Source organism: Erithacus rubecula (assembly GCF_903797595.1).
Source record: "Erithacus rubecula genome assembly, chromosome: 4".
NCBI classification, from domain to species: domain Eukaryota; kingdom Metazoa; phylum Chordata; class Aves; order Passeriformes; family Muscicapidae; genus Erithacus; species Erithacus rubecula.
This window is the reverse complement of record NC_136686.1, coordinates 4,060,994-4,087,464: the sequence shown is the minus strand read 5'-3', so window position 1 is coordinate 4,087,464 and position 26,471 is coordinate 4,060,994. Positions and strand designations below refer to the sequence as shown.

General features: G+C 42.5%; 1 protein-coding gene across 3 annotated transcripts in view; it reads right to left on the bottom strand.

Annotated features, from left to right (window-relative positions):
* Positions 1-26,471, bottom strand: part of TMEM178B (transmembrane protein 178B) — a 208,234-nt gene that overhangs the window by 27,783 nt on the left and 153,980 nt on the right. For all 3 annotated transcript variants that reach the window (XM_079304768.1, XM_079304769.1, XM_079304767.1), the window contains one exon: positions 1,756-1,893. In XM_079304768.1, coding sequence (XP_079160894.1) covers positions 1,756-1,893 — 138 coding nt within the window. The remainder of the gene's footprint in view (positions 1-1,755; positions 1,894-26,471) is intronic.

Here is a 26,471-nt window from a genome sequence, read left to right as displayed (position 1 = left end):
TAAGCTGTCAGTGACCCATTCCACTACACATGCTTAAAACTGAATCTCTTTTCTCTTGAAAACTTTATCAGTCATCTTTTAAATCACTCACAAATAACATTGAGCCAGAAGGTAATCTCTGCAGCTGCACTGGAAACCAAGCCATGTATAATAATAATTTCTGAATAGTAAACAAGATATACCTAGATTCTAACAAATTTAAGTTTTCTGTATTTATTTAGTATACTCTAAATGTTTTAATTTGCTGTAGTAAGTTAAATATGATGCAGATATCTGAGCAGATCAGAGCCAACTGGCCCTGTGCAAACAAAGCTTTTAAATGAATAAGAGACACCAAGCTCATCTGGCAAGCCATCGTTTATAATGTTTTGACACCCACAACAAACCATTTACAGACATCCCCACCAAGACCAATGTGTGCTTGCACAAGGTCCTAGCAGATTTCAAATGTGTTTGTGGGGACAGAGAGAACTGATGTGTCTAATGTCACCAGCACAACATCACTAGAACATAAATACTTGTTACTCCAGCACTTAACTCCTCTTCTGGGACTAAGACTCTTTCCTTTATGTCACACACTGATCTGTGTCACACCACAGGATAGATAAACAGATGATAAAATGCACTGAAGTGATGATCTGCCTGTAGGGCAAAAGCCCAGCTAAACAAAAATCACCAGCAAAGAAAAAAACGAATTGTAATGGTGTTCACTTTGAGATATTCACCCAGCACTGTGTTTGGGACTTGACTCTCACACCCTTCATTTCAAGTAGCTGTGCCTTGAAATTTGCTGCTACCAGAAATTTGGATGTCATCTGTAGTAAGGAAGGCTGGTACATTGCATGGGAAATGTTGGATGACCTTGAGGGCTGGTGATGGGAAGAAGTTCAAAAACATAGAGTGTCAGGGCATGTACCTGGGGAATACTAAACAAAACCTCTGCTGTAAATTGGGAGAGCATCAGTAAGAAAGTGCAAAGGTGGAGAAAGGCCTTGCATGTCTCACCCAACTGCAGGATGGCTGTGGGCACATCTCCAGTGTGGTGCAGCATGAAAAAAGCAAATACAACCACAAAATGCTTCAGGCAAGGCGTTACCAGTAGGGGAAGGAAACCATCACACCACTTAGACAAGGCATTGATTAGACCTTGTTAAGGAATGGTCCTTCTCATCCATATTTGAGAAAGGCAGGTACAAGCAGAAAGGGCTGCTGGATTGACAGTTGTTCCTACAGAGAGAAGTCTATAAGAAAGTACATGTAGAGTGGGAAAAGGGAAACAGAGAATGCTCTTCATAGGTACAGCAAAGAAAGAGAGATATAAACTAAAGGTTACATTCTACTCAAGAACAACATATGAGTAATAAATATAGATTATAACTCAGCACAGTTTCTAGATATAATTGTCCTTCTGTGATAGTGGTGGGAATAGTATCTGCAGATTCTTTGGATTTTATTGCTGAGCTTACTGACAGTGTTACTTCCAACAAGGGAGTACTGTATTAAAAAATTCAGATTACCCTTCTACCACCATGAGTTACAGACACTCCAGACAAGTTTTGTGATGGAAGTTACATGTAACTATGTCTGGGTGATCCTTGATGTGCACCAGAAAGAGCTCAGCACGAAACCAAGTCCAGATCAAATAAAAAACAACTCTGAAAACACATTTTCAGTGACTTAGAAAAGGAAAGTGAGGAAAGGGGGAAAACTCTAACAAGGAGAAAAATGCATTTATTCAAAAAGCACCATCCTTACCTCCCATGAGGAAGAGTAGCCCTGCCACATACTGCATAAGGCCTCGGTCCCAGCAGCAGCCCAGCACGCCAATGATCCAGCCAAAGAGGATGATGGCCACAGCCATGCCCATGAAACCCGCTGTCATCCTGCGCAGATCTGCAGGGGGAGCACAGAGAAACAGCATGAGGGGCAGCAGGGACAATCTGCATCATCAGGGGCTCACAACAGCCTAAATCCAAAAGGCTACTGAGCTGCAAGGACTGCAGTGTGTGGTGGTATGGGATGATTTAAGTGAGGGTGATTCAGAGCGAGGATGAACCATAAATTAAGTCACTAGCTTGGGCTGGGGAAGAGAGAGCAGGTGACTGTTCTACCACACAGTGAAGCTCAGGCAGATGCACTCAAGTGACTTGTGACAGCCTGCTCAGGAGCTAGAAGTTGTAAAATGGCCTCAGTGCAGTGCTGTGCCTAACAACTCCACTCTCTGGGCACCAGCACAACACGTTCATATCCTGCTTTCTCAGCTTTGTCCATTACTTCCCAGCATCCAAAGGATGTCCCTGCTCAAACTATCAGCAAAGCAGTTTCTCTGCTTTGTGCCAGCACAGACATGACAGGATTCACCTCAATCCTCAGCCTCTGTGTGATTTTGGGTGGGTCACTGAGCCCCTCTGGGCCACAGCTCCCCATGTGTAAGTTGGGCCATGGCATCCAGAGGTGGCAGGAGTGACACACTGCTCCTCCAGAGCAGGGAGGCACACCTGGAGGAAACTCTGGTGTCAGACACCATCAAAGGCACTCCAGATACACAGCTGGGACAGAGGACACATCATTGTCCTCTCCTGTACCTACAAGGTCACCTTACCAGATGATTTTTGGTGAGGACTTTTTCACCTTGAGCACTAACAGTAGGAGGAGGGCAGGGCACTGCAGCAAAACATTTTTGCTCTTCAAGTGGGGACTGAGTACATCTGATGTGGGTGACAGGGACTGACCTGCATTTATTTCATAAATAAAGGAAAAGGGTCCCCAAATCCTAATGACAGGAATCCTTAAACAAAGACCCAGCTATGTTGTATATTTGCCTTCTGAAATAAGGATGGGACTATGGGACTGCTGGGAACCCTGTTCCTGCATGTGCTGGGAAAAAAAAAAATCCTTCACAGTTGGTTTGGATGTGAAATCTGGGCAGTGAGACCACCTGGCAACTGAAAGAGCAAGGACTATGTGATCTAAAGAGCATCTTCACACCCTCAGATAATGAAACAGATGGGGGTATCTTGACTAACATTTGATTATTCCCTGTACCCCCTTAATGCATGCATAAAAAGTTTAAGCACTGATATGCCAAGAGTATATGTACAGAGAAAATTCCAGCCAAGTCAACTCTCTAAACATTTGTTTCCTTCTTGAAACCCTCTTTGGTTTTTTTGCACAGCAATGGTTCTACATTTTTTTTTTTCTCCAGCAAACAGAATGCTTATGACAGAGGAGAGAGATTTGAAAACTGTGAATCATCCACCAGTCTCTGTGGCAGCTTTTCTCCTTGGCTGGCCTTTGACTATTTCTCAGTTTCTGTTATTTTTTTAATGCTTTTCCCACAGTGGATAAAAGACCAGCAATACCCATAGTGCAGATTCAATGAATTTTGTGAAGAGTGATAAATCACCATTATCAGAGGTTTATAAAAGCATATCCAAGGTGCTAAGTGTCCACACAGCCTGTAGGTATGCTGGGACACACTGTCTTGAAGGCATTTTACTCAGGTCCACATTCATTTTAGCACCTTGTATGCAAGATCAAGTTGCAGAACACAACCCCTGCCTTGAAGCTGCAACTCCTTCCTGTGGATTGCCACTGATTTTCCAAGGAGTCTCTCTGACAAGATAAATATAACCAGGTCTTCAGCCTATCTGTAACCAAGCCCTTTTAACAAGACACACATCTTAAAATAAGCACATTTATCTTAAGTTTTGTGACTGTCCCACCACATTTGAGTATATTCAAGGAGCTCTAGTACAGAGGAAATATAGCATTTCTGCAGAAACTTATACCGCTCCCCCCAGGCAATGTCTCTATTCCTTGGGAATTTCTCAGAGTGCTTTCCAAAACAAGCAGCAAGTGTTAGTAAGCATCTTTGATGGCTAAATGTCTTCCTACTTTTTCAGTCCATGAGGGCCTGTGCTCAGTTTGAAAACAAGAACATAAAATATTTGCTGTTTTCTGTATCATCTTCCATAGCAGCATAGCACATCCCTCCAAGGTGCTGCACAGATCTTTGTGTCAGCCCTACAAATCCCTTGCAATTTAACTTGTGGCTGCTGACTCCAAGTAAGACTATTTGCCTGTCCTAATGGAAACATGCCCTAACAACCTGCTTCTGATGAGCTCAGCTTCAATTGCTTTATTCAGCTGCAAGATGTCCAGAACCCTCAGATCTACCCCAATGCTTGGCTGATGGACACAATTTTCATAGGCTCCAGAATGGACCACAGGCATCCCCACATCATGTATGGGGAAAAAGAGGAATGGTGTTTATCCTGCTAAAATCTGTGTGAATTTTGCCAATAAGCAGAAGACTTACAGAAGCAGGACCAAGATTTCTAGGCCAGATTTTTGTATTTTAGAGCTTGAAATTCCCTTTCTAACACAGCAAAATCCAAATTGAACTTCTTCATGAACTCTTAGTTCTCACAAATTCCATGAGCTTAGTTTAAGACTGCCACTGCTTAGGCCAGTTGCAAATCTGCTCCTCACAAGTCCCTCCACTAGGGATTATCTGAAACAAATAAAAATATAAATTTTCGTGTCTATTTAAAAATATTTGTCTTTTGTCCTACCATAACATTTCTTGAGGGGAGCCCTTGCAAACAGCAAGAAAGGGGGTTATAAAGTTGGTTTCAATAACAGCCTGCACTTATCCAACAGCAACTTCCTGGCACTCCTCACCTGGCAGAGCCCACATGAAGCTGGCTGGGATCAAGTCTATTCAAAGTGATTCTTTTGTGGAAAAGTACTCAATGGATGTAAATGAATCATCACCCTCAGGCTATTTAGAGGAATAGGAGCCCATATTCCCTAGACTCAATCCCTATTAATGGAGTTTTTATGATTACTGTTTGTTGGTGTGGTGCTTGACATGGAAAGGACAGAAGAAAAGCAAAGATTTGCATTGTGTATTCAAGGCAATATCTAAATTTATTCTGCTAATTTAGAGTGGAGGGATGACATATAAATAAACAATAGCTCATCAGTGCAAATTGATGGGGTTTTGTCTGAGTTTGATTGGCACTGTTAAGACCCTTCCTGAATGCATCCTGCAAAGGTAAAAAGGGTCATGCTGTCATGTAACACCACTTTATGATGTTTGTGCACTTTCTGAGCTTGGTTCATTTTTCTGAAATTGCTTTTATTTATTTTTAGACTATGAAATTAATAGTTCTCTACATTCTTTCACTTTTTGAAAACCTCTCTGAGTAATAGGATCTCAGGGTCACGGCATGACAGCACCAATCAACTGAAGGAGTGACTATGCCAGCAAAATGCATTGTTGAATTTTATACAGCCAAATGGGAGCTGCAGCAGCAAACAAACCCATCTCAGTGCATTCCTGTGCCTTGCTTAGCTGGTCCTCTCCTGGGTACCCATCCCAGGTCCCCACACTGTAACAAAGTGCACAGATTGCAGGGACACTGAATTCCCCTTCTTCACCACCTAGCAAACCAAACCTTTAGAAATGTAGCTACAAGGTGAAAGTAAGGCATGTATTGTATTGCTTATTCTATAACTTACAATATAGAAGTCAATTTTTAATGCTTTGCCTGTATGACTGCCAGTTTCAATGATTTACTATGGGGACAGAGATACCAACATCACTTGTGGGTGAAAATACAATATTATCATTCCACACATTTTTTAGAAACTCCTTCATCCCTTTTTCTTTTTGATGTTGACTGAAAGCAATGAGTGTATATCTTCTTTTCATATCTAGCACTCCTACAGGTGCTGCTGCTTGTAAAAGGCAGGAAACTAAATCCTGACTGTAAAGCAATGTGGATCATCAAGTAAGGAATACAGGTGTCATGTTTGTGTAGGTTGGAAACAACAAACTTCTTGACTGATAACACGGGAGAAGGGACAAAGAATGGAGTAACCCAAGTCCCATGATGGAATCTGAAATGATAAATTTGAAAGCCACAAGTTCTGTGAATCGTGATGAAAAGAGAAACATTAGTATTTTAGACAACATCCTTAAAATACAGAAAGATTCTCATAAACCAACATGCATTTCCTAAAAGCATTTTAGTTTTCTTAACTCTATAGGTTTTCTGAAGATAAAGAAAGGCAGAAAAGCTGATTAAGAGTAATTTATTTCCAAGTAACACGTGATGGAAGGTTCTCTCTGTCAGTTTGCAAATGCCCCTGCCCTTTCTTTCACTCTGACATCTGTCCATCTGTATCTGTAATGAGCAGTAAAGTAATTCATGCTGGTTATCACATTATGGAAGAAGTTTCACACCCCAGCAGCTGCAAACATAACATGTTCTGATTCAGCTTTGTTTTTTAAAAATTTCAACATGCCTTTTTGACTTCTCATGTTCTATTCTCTTCCTTGAAATTGCAAGTCATCTTTCTAAAGCAAGGGTTCAGTCTTCCTGTTGATATCTACATTCCTTTCCACAGAATTTAACAATACCTCCAAAAAACTAGAGAATTCTTATCTCAAAACACATAGAGGAAGGACTGCATGAGACTGTTCTGAAAGACTGGGAAACAAAGTCAAGAATAGTCAACATGCCCCCAGCTACATGAAAAGTTTGTGGATAGTGTGTAATTAAATCTGTATTAGCAGGATTTCTGGACAGCCCTTGAACCACACAGCACTGCTTTTCTTTCAGAACTGCTTGTTCTCAAGTGTTTGCTAACAAATCAAACTACAGTGCTTGTCATCAGACTCTCAGAAAATGCAATATTGCTGCAAATTGTATTTCAGATAGTCCATCCTACACATGCATCCTTCCTTCTCCTAATAGTGGAAGGTCTGCAGGGACTAAATACCCTGAAGTCCATATTCAGAGTATCTAGAACAGCTTAGAAAACATTCTGGGTATAACACAGGTCTTTCCTGAGGTGTCCCAACAAATGAAAAAATGGAAAAGGAAATAAAAAATGCATTTCTGTGCCCATCTAGGAAAAGATGTCAGGATATGATAATGTCACGAGTAGAAATAGACAGGGATGGCAAAATTCTTACCATGGTCCTTCATTGCAGGTCACTGTGATCTATACCCTCCTGTACTAAATTCTCTCTGATTTGTCTTTACCAGGGATTGAGAACATTTATACTTGAAAAGAGTCAAAATCCAGACAAATATATGTATTGGAAATTGTTCAAGAACTGCACACAGCCCTAGAGCAAAATTTACCGGATTTCACTGAGCTTTGTTTAAATTACTTCTCTTACAAAGAATCAGCAGCACAGAAGTATCTTTCTCTGACATAATCCCTTCTCTTATCTCACCCCAAAACTTCAGGGGGGGCAGGCAAGATAGAATTGAATAGAGATGTCTTTTATTGAATGCCAGTCCTAGCAGCTCCTGGGTACAATGAACAAGTGAGTGTTAATGCAGGTGATTTTGAGTGGAATGTTCTGGCTCTCACTATTCTCTCTGCAGAGCTTAAAACTCTATTTTGGATGAGGCTGGCAAATAGAGGGTGAGGGTTTTTAATCTTTTTGCTTCAGGTATGAAGAGATAAGAAAAGAAATATGTATTAGTCTACCTGAGACTGTTAAAATCTCTGAGTGCCTTTCACTGAATCATGTGGCAACCCAGACTCCAGTTTAAAGATTACTCTAATGCAATCTCAGTGAGTGCAACCCACTTCAGCCAAAGGAACAGTAGATTATATTTACATGTAAGTATCTGCACCAGAGAGACTCAGAAATACACATGACACAAACATGCACTAAAACACAACTCTCTCAAAGAGGAGAGAACAGAGGAAGAACAGCACAAGACCCTCCATCAAGGACGAAATGAGCCTTCATATCTCAAGAGGTACAATGGCCTCTATAAAACACATGCATAATTTATCCTAAAATATTATCATCTTCCATTGATTAGAGATTGTTATTTGTGTGATAAATTGTTAAGTGTTTGAGTGCCAGCAATGTCTGAACCCACTTATGTGGAGAAGCTGATAGGAAGCTTCACAAGCTGGCCGTGGTCTGTGCTAGTGAACAAGTCCCTTAGGATGAGGTGAATGGACAGTGGACAGCATGAAATTTACTTATTCTTGCCAGGACAGGCCACCTGTATGGATTTCCTCCATCAGAGCTCTTAAGTGTTCTTACAGTTATTTAAAACAGAAACAATCACAAAAGGAAGGTGCCAGGTGCCAGCTATGCTACTGCTGGCACTTCAGTCTGCCTTCCTTCATAAGAAATCCCACAATTTCAGAGTCAGGTGGAGTTCATCAAGAGAGGAATTAAGTTCTACAAACCTGGCACATTTGGAGGTTTATGCTGGCAAATAGCAAACCCCAAATGACTCTGCAATTTCTTATCTCTGGTGAACTGTCATAGAGCACCAGAGGAAAGGGCATCTCCCAGACCAGGTCACATACTGCTGTTACTGGTTAAAGCAATTCCTCCACTATTTGGGGAAAATTACAGGGGGCTAAGAAATTCTGCAGTGGCTGAAAGCATTATCTGGAGCTCAAATAACAAGTTCTGATTTTATTCTTGCCTTTTCCTCATGTAGAGAAGAGACCAAAAAAAAACCCCTAGACAATAAGGGAGGGATTTAAGGAGGCACTAGAGAAAGAAGGAAACAAGGCTTGTTTAAGTACAGGGCAGAAAAGGGGGAGGGAAAAGTGTCTCATGAGAGTGAAAAGATGGATTTGTCCTCAAGAGACTTTATGATATGAATATTAGAGAGTTCAGTGCATAAAAGGGACATTTGTACAGCAGGAATTTAACACATCTGAAGCAGTTCCACTATAGAAGGTGCAAGACTTATGTCCTGGGAGGAAGATGGCTGTGAATACCATCCCATTGAAGGGTTGAGCCTTTTGCTCCAATCCCACTTTCCTTACAATAAGAAACTTTGGCCAGAGAACAAAAAGGATATTTTTGGTACCTCTTGTGCTGCTACTCAGCTCTGAGTGACAGCAGGGTAGAAAGAAGAGAAAAGCTTTGCCCTTGCAGCCCCTGATCTAGTGGGCCAGAGTAGCTGAGCCCATGCCAAAACATCATTCACCTCATTTACTCTACTCTGTCATACTCTATTCCATTTTACCTACTCCACACCATTCCCCCTCCTCTGGTTCTGGTGAGGAGATTTTATTGGAAAGTACCTGAAGCTGATCATTTATATTTCCCAGTGATGTTCAAAAGCTGATCTTAGAGAGTCTTTCTCTCTCCAGATTTACTGTCCATGATTTCAGCACTGCAATATATGTTCATCTAGGAATATTTCCCAGCTTTGGTCCCAGCAGAGTACACTTGCAATTTGCCCAATCAACCCTTTCATCCCTCTTTTCCCTCTCTCCTCAGAAACAGGGAAGTCTGAGGCACCTGCAATTTCTTCATATTCACAACTTTAATCCTTCCTGCTCCTGCTAGGTGAGGACACACAAACATCTCTCAGTTGTGACCAAGTTAAGAGCTTTTTATTACACAGCTTCTAGGGATTATGAAGGTGTTGAAAAATCTGTGGCATTTGAAATAAAATGGCTTCTGCTCAATTTCAATGAGGATTTTGGGACTTACAACATCAAAGCTGTGCCTCTTTCATTTTTCTTCCTTCCTGTACTTTTGAAAAACTCAGCTAACACACACTTCTTCATGCTGTTCATCTTGTGTTGGAAGTGACCTCTGCCTGGAGCCATCACAGCACAAGTATGATGTAGATGGGGAGGAAAGACAACACAGGCTCTCAGCATCACATTAGGCTGAGCAGAGGATCCTTCCTGGAGGATGTCAGGTGTTATAATGACATCCAGTAATATTTGTATGAAAATAATCTGGACAAAGAAAGCCCTCTAACCTATTCTATATATGAGTTACATTATAATTTAGTTTACAGAATGTCCCTTCTGCTGCAAGCAGGCTCTGCCCTGTTACAGTCTGCTTTTTATATGCTGGTCACCATCACAGTATCTACATAATCACATGGAATTTTATTAAGATTTAATCTTCAATTATTATCTCTTGAACCACTCCTTGCAAAGGTGGATAAGGCTCATCAGGGCCAGAAGGAAGCAGAAGAAAAACCAGAACCAATTTTTTTTTCCCTTCCTCTTTCAGTGAGGAAAGAAGAGTGGACAAAAACAGATAGATAATTGAAGAGAGTGATGAGAAAAATTAAAGAAAAGCTTAAAGATGAGAAATGGAGTGTGGCAAGAAGCAAAAAACATAGTTGTATGCAGAATTCCAGTATGAGACAGTGTTAAGTGGCTTTTGTAGAAAGCAGATTTACCCTAAGCTTCTCCTACAGATAATGGAGATGTGCAGCAGTGGAGCAGAGGTGCAGCAGGAGGGGAAATACAGAATAAGAGATTTGGTAACAGCACCTTTGTTTTTAATTCTTTCCTCTGCATTTGACTTCTCTCCCAGTACCAAAGCTTTGGTCACAATCAGGAACAACTAAAATATTATGCTAAAGGTTTTCCTTCCTTTTCATCCCCTGCCCAGCCAGTGCAGGAGCCTGAGCATAATCCCAACACAAAGCATTCAGAGAGGCACGTTGGATAAATGGCCAGCATGGAAAAGGCTGGGGGTGGAGGGATGGTATCTCTGCTTTATCAGTGCCCCAGCACTCTGCTCAAACACATTCATTCCACAGATCCCAGCATTAAACATTTTCATTCAGGGACTCTGAAAGATGTATTCTTGTTTTTAAAAAGACTATTTAATGCAAGTGAGGTTGGCTGAGGTGTAGGAAGAAAGGAAGGAGGATGGAGGAGAAGGAGGGAAGAAGTAGAGAAAGACATTTGGAGCTGTGAAAAAACACTGTCCCTTATGGAGAAATTTTGATTTTGAAGTTTACTCTTCTATTAACATTTAAATTGAAAGGCGTTTCTTCCAAGCTCCACATATGAAACCAGAAAATCTGCATTTAAATAGATACCATTTAAATATGGGAAAAAATATATATCAGCATTGAATGCTTTCCCATTTGTCTGAAAAGAACTTCTCTTATAGATGATTATTAATTTTTTTCCTTTTCTCTCTGTGTGTGCTAAAAAGAGATATTGTAAGTACATTAAAATTCTGCTTGCCACAAGGAACAAGTGGGGGATGGTTTGTTTCCTGACTGACCAAATCCCTGATTCTGAGCTCAGATTTTCTCCAGGAGGGCTGCTGGAGCCTGCAGCTTCCATTCCCAGCTGGAGGATCAAACTTTCTTTAGTTTTGTTAGACACCTCTGTGGCTGCAGGACACCATCTAGAAAACAGGGACACACACCTCCTTAAAACCCACAGGAAGTTCTCACAAACTGGAAAAAAAAAACTCACCTCTCTAGGTAATTTTGAAGGTTAACATGTTAAAGACTGCCAGCTAAGCTCTCTGCAGTGGTAGCCCCAAAAAGGCCTTGGACAGATAAAAACTGTAGGATGGAATTTTTTCAGTGGTGACTTGGAATTCATTCTGATTAAATCCAAAAAAAGCACAGAGATGTAAATAAGCAAAACACTAACTCTCACCTAAATTCAGGCATCTATAAACTTGGGGAAAGCAATTGGAAATCATCACTCTTATGGGGCCAAGCTGGTGTCATAGAACAAAGAACCCACAATCTCCCACTTTGACACTGGGTTTCCAACAGACCAAATTTTTGCAGTGTGATCTTCCCTCTAGTCACTGGATTGGTGAAAATAAACATCTGTTGTTATTCAACACTCAAATGAATTTGGCTGACTTGTCCCCATTGCTTCTCCATCTCCCACTCCCAGCTTGCTGGAATCTCACAAAGAACAGCCTCATTCTTCATGGGGCCTCCATCTGATTTTTCTCCTATGCAGATGGCAACCACTTTCTGAAAATATATATGTGACAAGAAGAAATGGTTAGCAGAAAAAGCAGGTGCCTGGAAAATGGATTCCCACGTGTCCTTCCCTGCCCCTCTCCAAAACCCAATCATTTCTGTGTTAATAAGCTCACTGACTATAATGTGGCACTAACCTTGCACAATTGATGCCAGTGACATTTTGACAGTTCCACATATGGGCCTGCCAAAAGCAGAAGGAAACTAAATTTGCAATTTGGTAAAAAGCTGGGTGAGCAGCCAAAGCAGCTTGGGGGAAGGAGAAGGAAACTGCCAAAGATTCAAACAAAAGCCCACTGCACAGATGTTACACACAGCAAAAAGGAAAAGCACATCCACAGCTGGAGTACCCCAGCAAATATGTGCTTGGAAAAAAGCCTTAGGCACCTATTAAGCCCAGTCTAGCTTGAGATGCCTCCCAATAAATTCTTCTCATGTGGCAAATTTACAAGTCTTTTCTAGCAGAAGAGAAATGGGACACAGCCTTCAAACTGTACAAATGATCTGATTAGCAGCAGATACCACAGGACTCTAACAAGGAATTGTCAAAATGTCCATCAATGTGGGCATATACTAAACTCTAAGCAGTGGGATCCACTGGCCAGCACTGGTGAAGGAGTGGACTGACACTGAAAGCACAGCTTCAGAAAGCTGAGTCTTTGCACAGGACAGCAAGCCTGATGAAAATGTCAGATATACTCTTTCCAAAACATCTTCTCTGAAGCGTTTTTGTGTTGAAGAAATGACTGCAGGGCAGCTGCTGGACCACTGTATTAGCCATGCTCATAGGGAATGTGAACTCCAAGAGCTTTTAGAAGGAATGTCACTTGATAGGAAGGGAACTGTGGCCAAGGCTGGAGCACGTGTGGGTGTTTGATGCCACTGCAGGATACAGGTGACTGCCCCCAGTGTGACATTTGTATGGGGTTACACCTGATGGAACTGGGAGGATGATGGAGGTCAGAAGTGCAGAGTGTCCAGCAGTTGTGACAGAGAACATGCTGGATTTCACTATGGTGAGCTTGATTTGAAGCCATTTACCTGACAAACTTCAGGGAACAGCAGGGAGCTGCTCACTAAGCCAGTACACATAGCTCTGACTGGTTCTGGCAACATATTCCTTCCCCTAAAATAGCTGGCAGCATCCAACTTGGCATGTGAGACTATCTGACCTCATCAAGTAAAAAAAGTGGGAACTTAGTCATTATTTGGCCACAGCAGTGCAAGCAGGTAGGGTTTCCACACATGGCATGGGACAGAGTGAACCCTTACCTTGTTCTGGCAATGACCCAGAACAGCCTGTAGGTGCTCAGCCAGAGCTTTCTCCTCAAGTCAGCTTTCAGTTTCCAATCACTTTTCAGTTAAAGTCAGTTTTCAGTTTTGCAGAGGCCTCCCTGTCCCAGCACCCAGCTCCCACTCCCCAGAGGGCTTCATTTCCTTCCCTGACTTCCCATGCTGCTATCCAAGCTTTTTTGGGATAGACCTGTCCTTGCACATGTTTCCCTGATGGCAGCAGCAGCAGATTTTCTTCGGCTCATATCAGCAGTCCTGCTGCTGATATAATTTCACAGGCCCACACCAAACCAGGGCAGCTGTGGGAGATTTTCTGAGAAATGACCTCATGCTAATGAAAACTGTCCAGGCTAAACAGCCTCCATGCACTGACTGACAGGGTAGGAGATGGAACAATCTTGGAGCTGTATGTGGTCTCACAGGACCTGTTACCTTTCCATGGAAAGCACTCCCTGATCTTTGCTAAGGAGAACAGAAGGGACTGATATTTGCACAGCAAACAGGATGGAAGGGCCCAAATTCCTGGGAATACCAGTACATATTCTAGCAAATTATCTAAGGTCACCTAAGCCCAACACAAAATTCCTCCACAACACCACCACCAGACCATGATGGTGTTCCTTCATGCCATGTATTTTCCAACTATCATCCCCAATGGTGGATTATTGATTTTGTCATCTGCTCAACACTCCTGAAACCAAAAGTCCCTGTGCACCTCTGTCTCTGAAATGTGCAGAATGCAGAAAGCACTGGGAGGACAAATGTGACCATCCCCCACCTACCTCATCAATCAGCCAGGAGCAGGGCTGATTATGTGTTTGGAGACAGGCAAGAAGAGAGACAGGGAAAATGGTGACAGTTATAAATGCTTTGCCACCTGAATGTGACATTAATGTATGTATGCAGTGTGTTCACAATGTTAGGTATTTGTGCACAACTCTAATAAATACCATGTTTGACAGCAGTTTCACAAAACCATTCAGTGAACTAGAAAAACATGCCATGAGACAGAGTTTCTAATTTTATTGTGAAAAAAGACATATTCCTATATTAATCAGATCCTTGACTTAGTGGAAACCTAGAGCAATTCCAGATAGCTCCACTATAAATTTTAATTACTCAAAACCATATTGAAATGACCAGATAGGTAAGTGATAAAAGTCTGCTCCATAAAACACATTTCATTTCTATTCCCCAGAAGAGAACCTTAGTAAGCTTCTGAGTTAGAAAGACCAATGTAGGATGCATGGCATTGCAACATGTCCATCTCAGAAACTCTTTTTTTGGAGGGAAGACATGATAGCCCTGTTTCTTTCACTAGATGAGGGTCTGGTAGCTGCACTCCAAAGTCAGAAATCCATCATACTACATGACTTGCCTCACAACTTCACCTTAAAGGCCAAGTCTCTGATACTGATGGAGATCAGAGATTTTTAACACGAGGTGGAATCTGACTGGAAAACTACCTTGGCAATTTCCTGACACTGCCCACATCTCCTTGTCAGCAGAGCACCGCAAAACCAGCAACACATGTCTGTGCAGTTATCTGCTTTATTCTGCCTTTCTACTGTTCTGGAGATGTTACAAAAGAGGGAAAGTATCACTTAAAAATGTTGGTATATTCCATATAAAAAAACCCAAAAAGTCTCATATGGGCATTTTCTTATAACAAAGCTGCTGACTTTTCATTTCAAACAGCCTTTTTAAAAATTGCACTTACATTTAAAAGAAAAAAAAGATTTAAAAGTGCTAAGACAATCAAAGCACCTCAATTCAGCCAAAACTCTACTGGCTGCTCCAAAATAAACTGTTGTTCATTTTGCTGAAAAACTTGTAAAAGCCACCTGCAGCCCTGCCACCATGCTGTTTTATTCACTTTGCCTTTCCAGCCAGAAAACCCTTTTATTTCAAAAGCCCTGTCCATCAGTGCAGCACCTGAGCAGTGGCAGAGAGCTATTGATATCCCTGGCAAGAATGAGAATGCTAAACTGGGAAGCCAAGCTTTGACAGAAGTGGTAAAATCAGAATTGATTCTCAAATATTTTGTTTTTGAGATAACATATGGTTCCATTTTTGTGCCTCCACACGAGTGACTCAAGTGATTTGGGATCTGGAATCCTTGTAGCACATTTTCTCACTTTTGAGAAGTGTCTTGGTTCATCTGTATTGGCTGGTTTGCTCATTTCCTAATGGGTCTCCCTAGATCTGATACAGCATTTGAAACTATGTGGGTACATATGTGAAGGAGGGGGAACAAATGGAGGGAAGGGCCCACTGTGTATTGCTAACAGTCACACATTTCCAAAAAGCTGTGCTTAGGAGATCCCTAATTCACTTCACCTCTTTCATCTCATCCTGCAGTATGAGATGCTGAAAGGGAAATAAAAGATTGCAGGCAGCCCTGCCACATTTGCACATCAAAACACACGCCTCAACCTGGTACAGAGCAGCAGACAGATATAATAAACACACATGTGAGAGATGGAATAAACAGCTTTTGATTGGGGAAGAAGAGCTTTCTTCCTGGTTGTGTAGTGCTTGTGTATGTGCAGTAAGAAAAAACCTCAGAAAACTCAAACTGTTTCAGGAAGCTATGCACACTGGGGCCAGGATTTACTTCTGCTCTCCACCAGGCTGCAGGCAGGATTTATCTCCCTTTTCCCCTGGTAATTAGCACAAGGCAGACAGTTGTGTCTCAGACAACAGTGATCTGCACATTAAATATTCTGCCAAATGCTAAGGCACCAAAAGATGAGATGCATTTTATCAGGGTCCAGAACCCCATTCCCTTTTCCTTTAACTGAGACCTGTCTATCTAGAAAGCCAACACTCAAGTCCAATTCATGCCAATATCTGTATTTTAGGAAAATATAACAGCCTTCCATCTACAGCTGCTGACCTGCTCCTCCAGCCATCTCCCCACCTTCCCTTCTATCTGTCCCTCCAACCCCAGCTCTGGTGCAAATCCCTGCTTTTCTCAACCTGCCCTTCTCTGCTTGTCTTCATTGTGCATTGTCTTTCACTTTTTCTTTCTTAACACACACCTCCTTTTCCTTCCTAACATCCCCCTATAATTTCCTCCCATCTCCTTTCTCTCTCTCACAAGGCTGACACATCTTAACACCCTCCCTGTGACTTTCAAGACATGTGAAAAGCTGTAGTCAGGTATTAGATTCCTTATCAGGTCAAAAGAAAATATTAGGGATGTCAGTGGACAGATGCAATGATTATGGTTCAGCGTGGACAAGAATGACATCAGTCTTTTGGTCCTAGATGGGATTTAAATTGTTTGTAAAATGCATCATCATTGATTTTCCACTTCCTCCTCTTGTGATATCTCATCAGGGCTAAGGTAAGAGAGTTTGGGTACCTTATCTCTTCATTTCTTATCTCAATGCAGTTGCTTTCTCTTATATATGAAGTCAGCTATGAATATCCAGAATTTGTGCAGTTAGATGTTCTCCTCTACTATTTTTATTGATAAGTTACTGGTACTCTTAACTGTAACAGCACTGGATGCTTTGCAATTTTTTACTGTGCTTTTTTACAAGTGACCCAAGTCTGGCACAGACCCCAATCACCACAGCATCTAGACATCATTAACAACTTAGCTTAATTACATCCTAATTTCTTTACAAAGAGACTATGAGCAAGACTTCAATTAATTTTAACTATATATAAGTTTAATGTGTCTCTATCATTCCATTAAGATGATCTGGGACAAGACAAAGATAAACATAGATGTTAACATTCTATAAAGTATGAGATTTTAATTTAATTTTAACAAAAAATTAATTATAAAGTTATTTATAAAGCTCGTAAAATTCATTTTCTACTCAAAGAATGTACTATCTGTACATTTGGGATAGGTTTGTTCTGTCTCTCAAACAAAACAGGGATTCTCAACTCCTTTTGATCTAATCTCTTTTTACCATGGAGCATAATCAGCAATCTTACTAAAAAGAGCTTTGGAACCCTCAAATCAAAAACTCATCTAAGTGCAAGTCCTATTAATGTTTTCAGTGAACATTTTTATTACCATGTACAGAGCAAAATAAGGTTTAGCTGAGGCAGGAGCCTGTTTGACTGAACTGAAAACTCATCTTGCTGGGAGCAGCAGCAGGAAATATGCCATGCCCTTAAAATGGAGCTTCTTTAAAGACAAGCTCTGCTCTGGCCAAAACAAAACCACTCTATTCCCAGGACAGGGTTTGAAGCCCTGCAGGCACATCATTAAGGAGGCATTTTCAAGCAAAGAATTCCACATGAAGAATCAGAAGAAGCATCAGTCTCTGGAAGAGGATGCGTCCTGAGTCGAGACTTTTGATTCATTTTTTAAGAGGGCAACTCAGCTTAGGAATTGCCAGGCCAGGCTTTGCTGGCCATTAAAGCTGCCCTGTTTTCTGGCTGTTAATTTTAAACATGACTGCATGTGCAGCCAACAGCCTCCCACGTGCCAGTGCTGAGCCAGCAGCCAGGTTTGCTGGCCACAGGGCTGTCACCTGCAGAGATGTCAGAGCCTGGAGTGGCATCCCACCCAGAGACAGCCATTCCCCACGTTTAGGGCAGTCTGACTGCACCCACCTGCAAACACATTTATGGGGACATTTCTCAAGCTGTGGGCATGTTTTTTAGTCCATGCACTGATGATTCTGGAAAAGCCTAAAGGATTTGCTCCAGAGGAGCCAGGCTCTTCTCTCTGGCACACAGCAAACACAGTTGTACTATTGGGCTGGGTGCACTGAGCAGCCCCAACCCTGAACCTCCTTTAATCCTGCCCAGACAGGCTCTGGGATCAGAGGCTGGGTGCAGCCATGCCAGCTGCCATCCCTGTAATCAGGGCCATTAGCAGCTTGCTATGGAAGTTTCCTCTCCCTGGAGAAGGTGTCAGGGCTTCACTCAGGGGAGACAGGAAATTGAAGAGGACGAAGGGAAAATGCAGATGACTGTCTGTTTTGAAACTCCCCCCAGAGCATCATTTCCTTGGCCAGAGCAGAGCACACACTTTGTAGGCAGGGCTGTGTATTTTGTCTCCAGAGAGATGCTTGCCTTGGCATGACTAATACAACAAGCAAACCCAGCATAGCAGAAATGTCACCAAAGCCTCTCCCACACAGGACCTGTGATTACCATAAATGAGTATTCTTAACCTGCTGCACCTTTAATGGATAGCTAAGGAAAGATGGGAAGGAGGAGAAAATGATGCTGAATTTTAGCATCTTTCTGACTCTTTTTAAAAACATGGCTTCTGGAAAAAAAAAATAAATTAGAAGCATCAGGCAAGTTCAATTCCCTTTCTACTACTGATTCCCAGCTTCCAAGCACAGGAAAGAAACAGCAAATCCCTGAAAAACCATTTCTCCTGATTGGGAAGAGAGTGCAAACAAGACTGAGGGAGAGGTTTAGCTCCCAGCCCACACTGACTGCTGTACCAGTGGGGAGAAGCAGCTGGGAAAAGAGACTGGGAATGGAAAGTCTTTAAATGGTTTTTGTTCCTCTAGAGTCACAGGGGGTAAGAATCCACAGTCTAGGTAAATCTGGATGTAAAACGAGCAGGGACCCAGCTGGAATCAGTTTAGTGATATAAAGACACATAGTCTTAATTAAGGGAATTGTGATTTGCCAATGAAATCCCAGCAGGGCGTCTGTCTGCCTGATCAAAGACTCGACTTTCTGATGGAATCTTAAGTGCATGAGCCATGAAATTACTTTTTGAAAAGGGAACATGCAGCACAAAGAGGCAGAGTGAGAGGGGAGGAAGTAGAGGGGAGAAGGGGAGGGATGGGGAGCAGATTGGAGCTCCAAGGGATGCTACTGGGAGCTTCCATTCCCTCCCTCCAAACAAAGCTAGAGAAGGGCAGGCTGGGGAAAAAATTATGCCAAACTGCCAGCAGAGTCAGCACCTAAAATCATTACCCAGCCCACTGAATAAAGACACATTCCTAACTTGCTTTTCTTTCTTTTGTGTTTTGGGATTTTGTTGGAGGCTCTTCTGTGGGCTTTTTTGGTTTATTTGGGTTTTTTTTGCAGCAACACATTTCGCTCCATTTTCTTGCAGAAGAATGAAACAAGAAGAATATCTGCTCCAAAAGATATCAAGATTTTCAGTAAACATGGAAAGAGTTTTGGATCAAGTCCCAAAGTAGGCAATTCCTGCATGCTCTGGAATTATAGTGCTATGGAGCCCTAAAACATTGAAAGCTCCATAAATCAAGACACAAAGTTGACAGAGGAAGCACAATCTACCAGCTTCATTTATCATGTCTGTACCACATAAGCATTCCACAGTCAATAAACTTTCCAAATCCCATCTCCTCACATAGCAGACTCTGTGCAAAACTACATGGAATTAACCCAGAAAAGCCTCACCTCTGTTTATGAAAGTCTAGCAAGACATCCAGGGGACAGGACATTTCCAAACATCTTACATAGGTCTTCTCTGATATTTAAATGTGTATTTTTTTTAAATGTTCTCTCATCACCAGACTAAAACCCAATGTGGTGATTACAGAAACTATTATATCAGAAAAAGCCAGCTGTCACCATGTTGTGCCATCTTCCTCAAAAATGACTGAAGCAAGGGCTTCAAAGGCACCCACATGCACCTGCTGGGTGCAAGGCTCTGTTTAAAGGAAGAATAGTCTCAAGCAAACATTCTGGGCTGTATCACTGGTCAGACAACAGCATGAACCTAATAAATCTCAATTGGTACACTGATGCCATGCCAGGATCTAAAGTAAAAGAGAAAATAAGCAATCAAGCCCTATGAATTTCTAGCTGTGTTCAAAATACCTGGAAGAAAGCAATGGGCTTGGCAAAACAAAAATAATAAAATAAAGATGAAAGCAGTGAGAGAAAATACTCAATTTTCAAGCATCTCCTACCATTTGTGGAGCAAAAAGTCTGTGGGTTTCTGCAAAGGGGCTGCACAGCACAGAGAGCAGCTCTGATCCTTGCCTGGTGGAAGGAGCATGGTGCCTCCACTGCTCCCCACTGTTCACTTGGGTTCACTTAGGGATGCTGTTAGATCCACAAGGAAAAAAATCTCAGCATCATTCCCTGAGTCAGCTTTAGTTCTGCTTCAGAACTGTGAGCCCTCAAGAAAAGCTGCAGGTTGAACAAATAAATAAGTGGATCAGAGAATTCAAACATTTGCTCTAATTACCCTGTTTAGACATGTGGGTGTCTCCATGCCCCACTCAAAGCATCAGTCAACCTACTGGTCATGGGTGTTTTGCTTGCAGCGATGGAAGAACTTTTGAAATTTGCATTGGTGAAAGAAATGTTTTCCTTGCTGCTTTTTGCTCCACAACACCTGCTGTCACGAGGCCCTACCCTGCACAGCTTCATCTCTGTGGGATGAAAGAGCCTCCACCACAGCTGTGGCTACCAGCTCCCTTTCATTCAACCAGCTTTTCTCATTTCTCCATCTTTTCAGAGCCCAGGGAAATGCATTTTCTCTCTTGAATCTTCTCCCTCTCTCCTGCCATTCTTACTATGTGCCAGCTGTTCCTGCACTTGAAATTTTTGAAGAGCGAGTTTATATAAGAAATACAGCTCAAAGTATAAAGGAAGGTGTTTACCAGGAGCATATAACAAAAACCATGTTGGCTCTAAGGAGGATTGACAGCTATTTCACATATGTGCCTTCTTCAAAACACTTTCTTCTCACTATTAGAACAGGCTTCAGAGCAAAGCAGCAGTTTACAAGCTTGGGTTTTCCAAGCAGGTTCTGTGCTGTGCTTGAGGGGCTAATTAGAAGCATCAAAATACACTATTAATTTGTGCATCCTTAGTCATAAACTGCTGGCTCTGCTGTTCATCCCCAAACATGTTTAACACCTAGGGGAAAGTATCCCAGCATAATTCCACCAAGTTCTCAGTTACTCACACTTCATTTTCTGAGCCAAGGAGCAGCTAGCAGCAGCTCAGGGTCAGGAGGAGATCCAAGCTTCCAGTTGCCTTGGCAAACAGAATTTCTTGTGCTGGGACTTCATGTTTTCTCAAGGTTTCAGACTCAGGAATGCCCAGCACCAGTTGTTGAGCCACCACCTACATCTGTGTGTGTGTATATATGGCAATTGCACACATATGGCTGTTAATGCTAAAACATGCACGCTACACAGTCTTTGAAAGTTTCTTTGGAATGTTTCCTTTAGGATACTCTTCTGTGTTTCCTTGAAAAACACTGTAATGACACACCATGTGCCTTTTATCACTACAGGACCAGATCAGGAGGAGGAGGATGGTTTTCTAGTCATGGCAAAATATGAATACCAAGTAAAGGAGAGTCCTGCTTCTGGACTTCAGCCCTCCACCCAGGAAAGTGCACATCCCTCCTCCTTTCCTTCCCTCCATCCCATAGTATGAGTCTTATCACCTTTTCAGATGCTACAGCTACACCAGACCAAATGAAAACAACAGGGGTGAGGTGTTCCTGCCCTTCACAGACCATGTTTTTTCCTGCTCTCCTCATGATGTATTTCTCAGCACTTCTGCTTTCTCAGAAGAACTCAATGAGCTTGGACAGCAATTTCTCATTTTAAGAATAAGGGTTGCTTGTAGAGAAGATGTGATCAATAGTCACTCCCTGTGTGCAGGTTCTAGCTCTCTTGCAGTTCATACTTGTTTTGCTCACCAAGAGATTCCCCCTCTCCTCTTCCTTATGTAATGAAAAAGTCCTAATCCCTCCCTCCCCACAAACACTCTGCTTAAAATCAGTGCTCATTGTAGTTGGTCCCGAGATCTCAAAGGGCATTAATTGCTTTGGGCTTCACCTCTGAGCTGTTGAATACTGATAATAACTGGTTTGCCTGGGCTTAGTGCCTAAATAGCTGATAATTACAGCCCAAGAACAGCAAGGAGCATGCTGTCTTTCCACCACAGCCGTCTGTCTCTCTGATTTGCTAGGCATCTGTCCACCTGTCTCTAGGCAATTGTTCCTATTTCTACTTGACTTTCTTCTCCATTTCTGTCATCTATTTTGCTTTTCAGTCTCTCTTTTTTGTGGGATTTTTTTCCCCAGAATTCTGACATCTTTGATCTCTTGTCAACAAAGAACACAGCTACGCATTCGGAGATCCAAACATTTTATCACCCCCAGAATCAGGGGTGATGTGCTCGCTCAGGATGTGTCAGGTGAAACGTCAGAAACAATTAGAGAAGGAGAGAGACTTTCCAGCCTCCAGGGATCCATCCTGTCTGCATTCTGCACTTCACCTCCTGACTCTGCAGGAATCAGAGCACTGAGCTGCTGCAGCACCCATCCAGAGAAAGTGGGAACAGATACAAATATGCAGGGAAGAAGTTAAAGGTTTGGTAGGATAAAGGGATAGATAATACCAGTTGTATCCTCATCTACCTTCCTTTTAGCTGTGACAAGATGCAGCCATCCCTGTGCATCTGAGACAAATGTGCCCCCAGCAGAGACAGTTTCCATATAACCTCACTGTGTTGTTGTGACCATCTGCTCCCCCATCCTTGCCAGACTCCCATGGAACAAGAGGATCTCCGTGCTGACCAGGGAGTCAGGCACTGAAATAGAAGCACAGTGTTACAAGCCAGAAGGGTGATGCAGAAATTTGGGTCATGCTGTAGCTCAGTGCACTGGAAACACAGAAGGATAAAAAGAGCACAGAAGCCTATTGGTAATGTGGGCCAAAGCCCAGGCTTGGCATATTGGTTTGCAGACCATGGTGAGAACATGTGGAGCCTCTGATGTCTCCAGAGCCTGCTGGGTACAGCAGAGAGAAGAAAGGGCTCCCATGCCTGCCACTCTGTCACACCATCTGAAGAGTCCCAGCCCACCTGGCACTGCTGGGATGTGCTATTTGTACCACCCAGAGCTCCTCTGCCACATGCTGAGGACTTTCCTGGCAAAGGAGCTTACAGAACTTTCCCTGGTTGTCTGAACAGTGTAGATGGGCAGCAGAAGGAGCCCTGGACACTTCTGGACACATCCTCCCAAAGTTCTCTTTGAATCCTCTGTGAAAGTTTAGGTCCAAACTCCCCTCCTGCCTTTGCCTCCATCTCTCATGCACAGACTCCAGGCAGGCAGCTGTTGGGTCCTGGAAGGAGCAGTCTATCTTCCCTGAGAAATTATTTCACTCAGCTCTTCTCTTTACTCTGTCAGTTGTACTAAATGGTTTTCCTGCACCCTCTTCTTCCCTCTTTTTTCCTCCATAAAACTGATCCAGCAAATTTTTCCCTTCTGACAAACAGCACCATTGCCTCTTGTGTTGTGCACCCTGCCAGATGGCAGAGGGAAACAACTATCTGCACAAGGAAGCATTCTGGCTCTCTGTGCACAGGAAACAGCCAAAAGGAAAAGGAAAAACACTTGCAGATGATGTGCCTCCTGACACAGACTGACACAAATCCAGGAGACTGCTGGTTAAGCCTCTTGCACTTGTCCTTCATTTCATTTTTTCCTGTGCTTTGATCTGTGGGAATAGATGACTGCCAGACAACACAGGCTGGAGTGAAATAAAGGTCCAGATTCTTACAGATGCTGACCTGGTGTTAGAGCTCCATGTCTTGGCTGCTGTTTTCAAGCCCATGGCTGTTTTTTAAAAAAATGGATGGGAAAAGAGAAAGCCCTTCCCACTCCAGCTTGGTAGGCTTTCTCTAGAAGTCATGCATCCCTGTCCAGAGGTGGGATGGAGGTTGCAGTTGCCTGGATAATTGTTGCAATGTCACGGACAGTAATTCCCTGTTTGTTAACTTCAATCAGGACATTTGGGACATGAGAGATGTTTAGTCATGTTCTTGTCACAACACTGTGGTTCTTTACAGGCTGTGATGACATGGATCATGTCTTCTAAGTCTTCAGGGAAAACAGCCCCAGAGCAACCTTCATCCAACCTGACCTTAAAGACTTCACCTCAGATTCAGACCTGAATCTGTACCTTGAGGGAACATGGATTTAACCTGATGCTGACAAATGCATATACAGCAACATTACTGTTGTGGCCTAAGGCACCTCAATTATGTCCTCCACTGTTCTGGTTGAACCAGCTCTCAGTCAGCCTATGGAAAATATTCTGTGTTTGAAAACCACCTTTAAAATATGTGTGTTGTGTGTGTTCAGATATCACTTTCCCCTGTTTTGACTGAAAGAAATTCAGTTTGAAAGTCTCCTTCAATTGACTCTGTAGCAAGGACGACAAGGACAGGTTGCTTGGGAAGTGCAGATCTCTGTCTTCTTAGGCTGTTTGGAGAAGAAAACTGCCTGGTGTCTTAAAATTTTGAATGATTCAACCTTTAACAGCAGTGAATGCAAAACAAAACGAGCCTGATGCTATTTTCTCCAGTGATGTGCCATGGCTTATTAGGAAGGGGTTATAAGCTGCTTTCCAGTGAACTTATTCTCAGACAGATAAGCTGACTAGTGGGAAATCAATCACTATGAATTTTGATAGCAGTGCCTGCTGAAGTAATTACTTCAAACATCAATAATGCTGCTTACCTGCCTGTGCAGTTTTCAGTCATGCTGAAGGTTAGATTAACGCCACAGAGCTCCTGGGGACTTTTGTTTGTTTTGTTTATGTTTTCCCTATCTTTCTTCCATCTACTTCCTTAAATATTTTTCTTAAGCACTGATTTAATTGAAATGTCACTTTGTCCGTTCCTCTTTTCCTCTGTCTTCTCACCCAAGTAATCAAAAAGAGTTTGCTCATATCAGTGAAATTGTCTCTGCAATTCTGCCTGCACAGGAGCTGCTGCTGATCCCTCCTGGCAGAATTACTGAGTGTTCAAAGCTCACCTCACATCTCTCCTCAGCTCTTTGTGCCTGTGTTTAACCTAATATGTATTTAGAGAGAAGGTCAAAACCAACTTTGATGCCAAATGCTCTTAGAATGGAATAGTTGAGGTTGAAAAGACCTCTAGGATCATTGAGCCCAACTGTTAGGCAAGCACCATCAGCCTCACCATTAAACCATGTCCTTAAGAGCCACCTTTACATAGCTCCAGGAATAGTGCCTCCATCACTTCCCTAGGCAGCCTGTTCAAATGTCTGACAGCTATTTTGATAAAGACTTTTTTCTTATAAACAAACTAAAACCTTCCCTGGAACAAGTTAAGGCCATTTCCTCTTGTCCCATCACTTGCTCCTTGGGAGAAGAGCCTGGGCTCTGTGTTCCTTCAGGCAGTGGCAGCAATAAGGTCTCCCATGACCCTCCTACCTCTGGCCTCATCCCATTGATTCAGCCTGTCCAGATCTTTCTGCAAAGCCTTCCTACCCTCCAGCAGGTCAACACACCCATTCTTCTTGCTGTCACCTGACAGAGAGCACTCACCCTGATAACTGATCATGGTATTACACAGGTCTGAGCCCTGGGGAGCACCACTAGTGACCAGCCCCAAGGAGGATGTAACACCACTCACCACAAGCCTCTAAGCCTGATCATCCAGACAATTTTTATCCCTTGAAAAGTGCACCTGACCAAGCCATGAGCAGCCAGTTTCTCTGAGAATGTTGTGGGAAGTGGTTCAAGGCTTCAACTAAAGTCAACCCACAGCCTTTGTCACATCCACTAATTGAACTGAAGATCCTCACCCTGGCCTGTGTATGATGTGATTTTAGTTCCCACACAAATAAGCTTGTCAGTTCAGGCTTTACACAGACTGAGTGCACTGATAATTCATAACTCAAAACACATCTTAGCAAAATGTTAAAGTAATACAATACCACCTAAAATGTCCCTGACTCAAAATTAATTCCCTTTGGAAGCAACAAGAGAACGGTTGGTAAAACATGTGTGTGCATCCTTGTATGTTCAGCATACAGTAAATTAAAGAGGGTATTAGTCCACAGAGAAACTAATTATTTCATCCAGTTACTAAACACCATGATAAAATTATAGCATTATCTAAAATGTGTATCATTTTCATTTTAAATACAATAAATGATCTAAGTTTTGGACTACTGTGCTTCACAGACTGCAACCTCCTCCATTTGCCACATCTCCCAAGCCCCTGGATATCTCCTGCTGCCTTATGCTAAATATCCTCCAGGTCTCCCACTGCTGCCACTTTTATACCCAAATTTCATGCAGCCCCAGAAGTTCTGCTCTCTCTGCTGGAGCAGCAATATATTTATGACTATATCATTATTGTATTTCAGCTGGCAGCTATAGTAAATTCCATCCTGCTGTAACCCCTACCTCCATCTACCATTAGACAGCCTGGGATTCCCACAGACTTGGCAAATTTGATAGATTTGTTTATCAGCTCATCAGAACTGATGCGTGCATGGACTTACTGCCTGACTGAAACCAAAAGCTGGCAGAGATGTGCCAGGGGGCAATTTTCCCACTTTCCTCTCCTTATCTTTCTCCATCCAGTGTGGAGAGCAAACAGTAGTGATACTCCAGGAAGCATTAATTT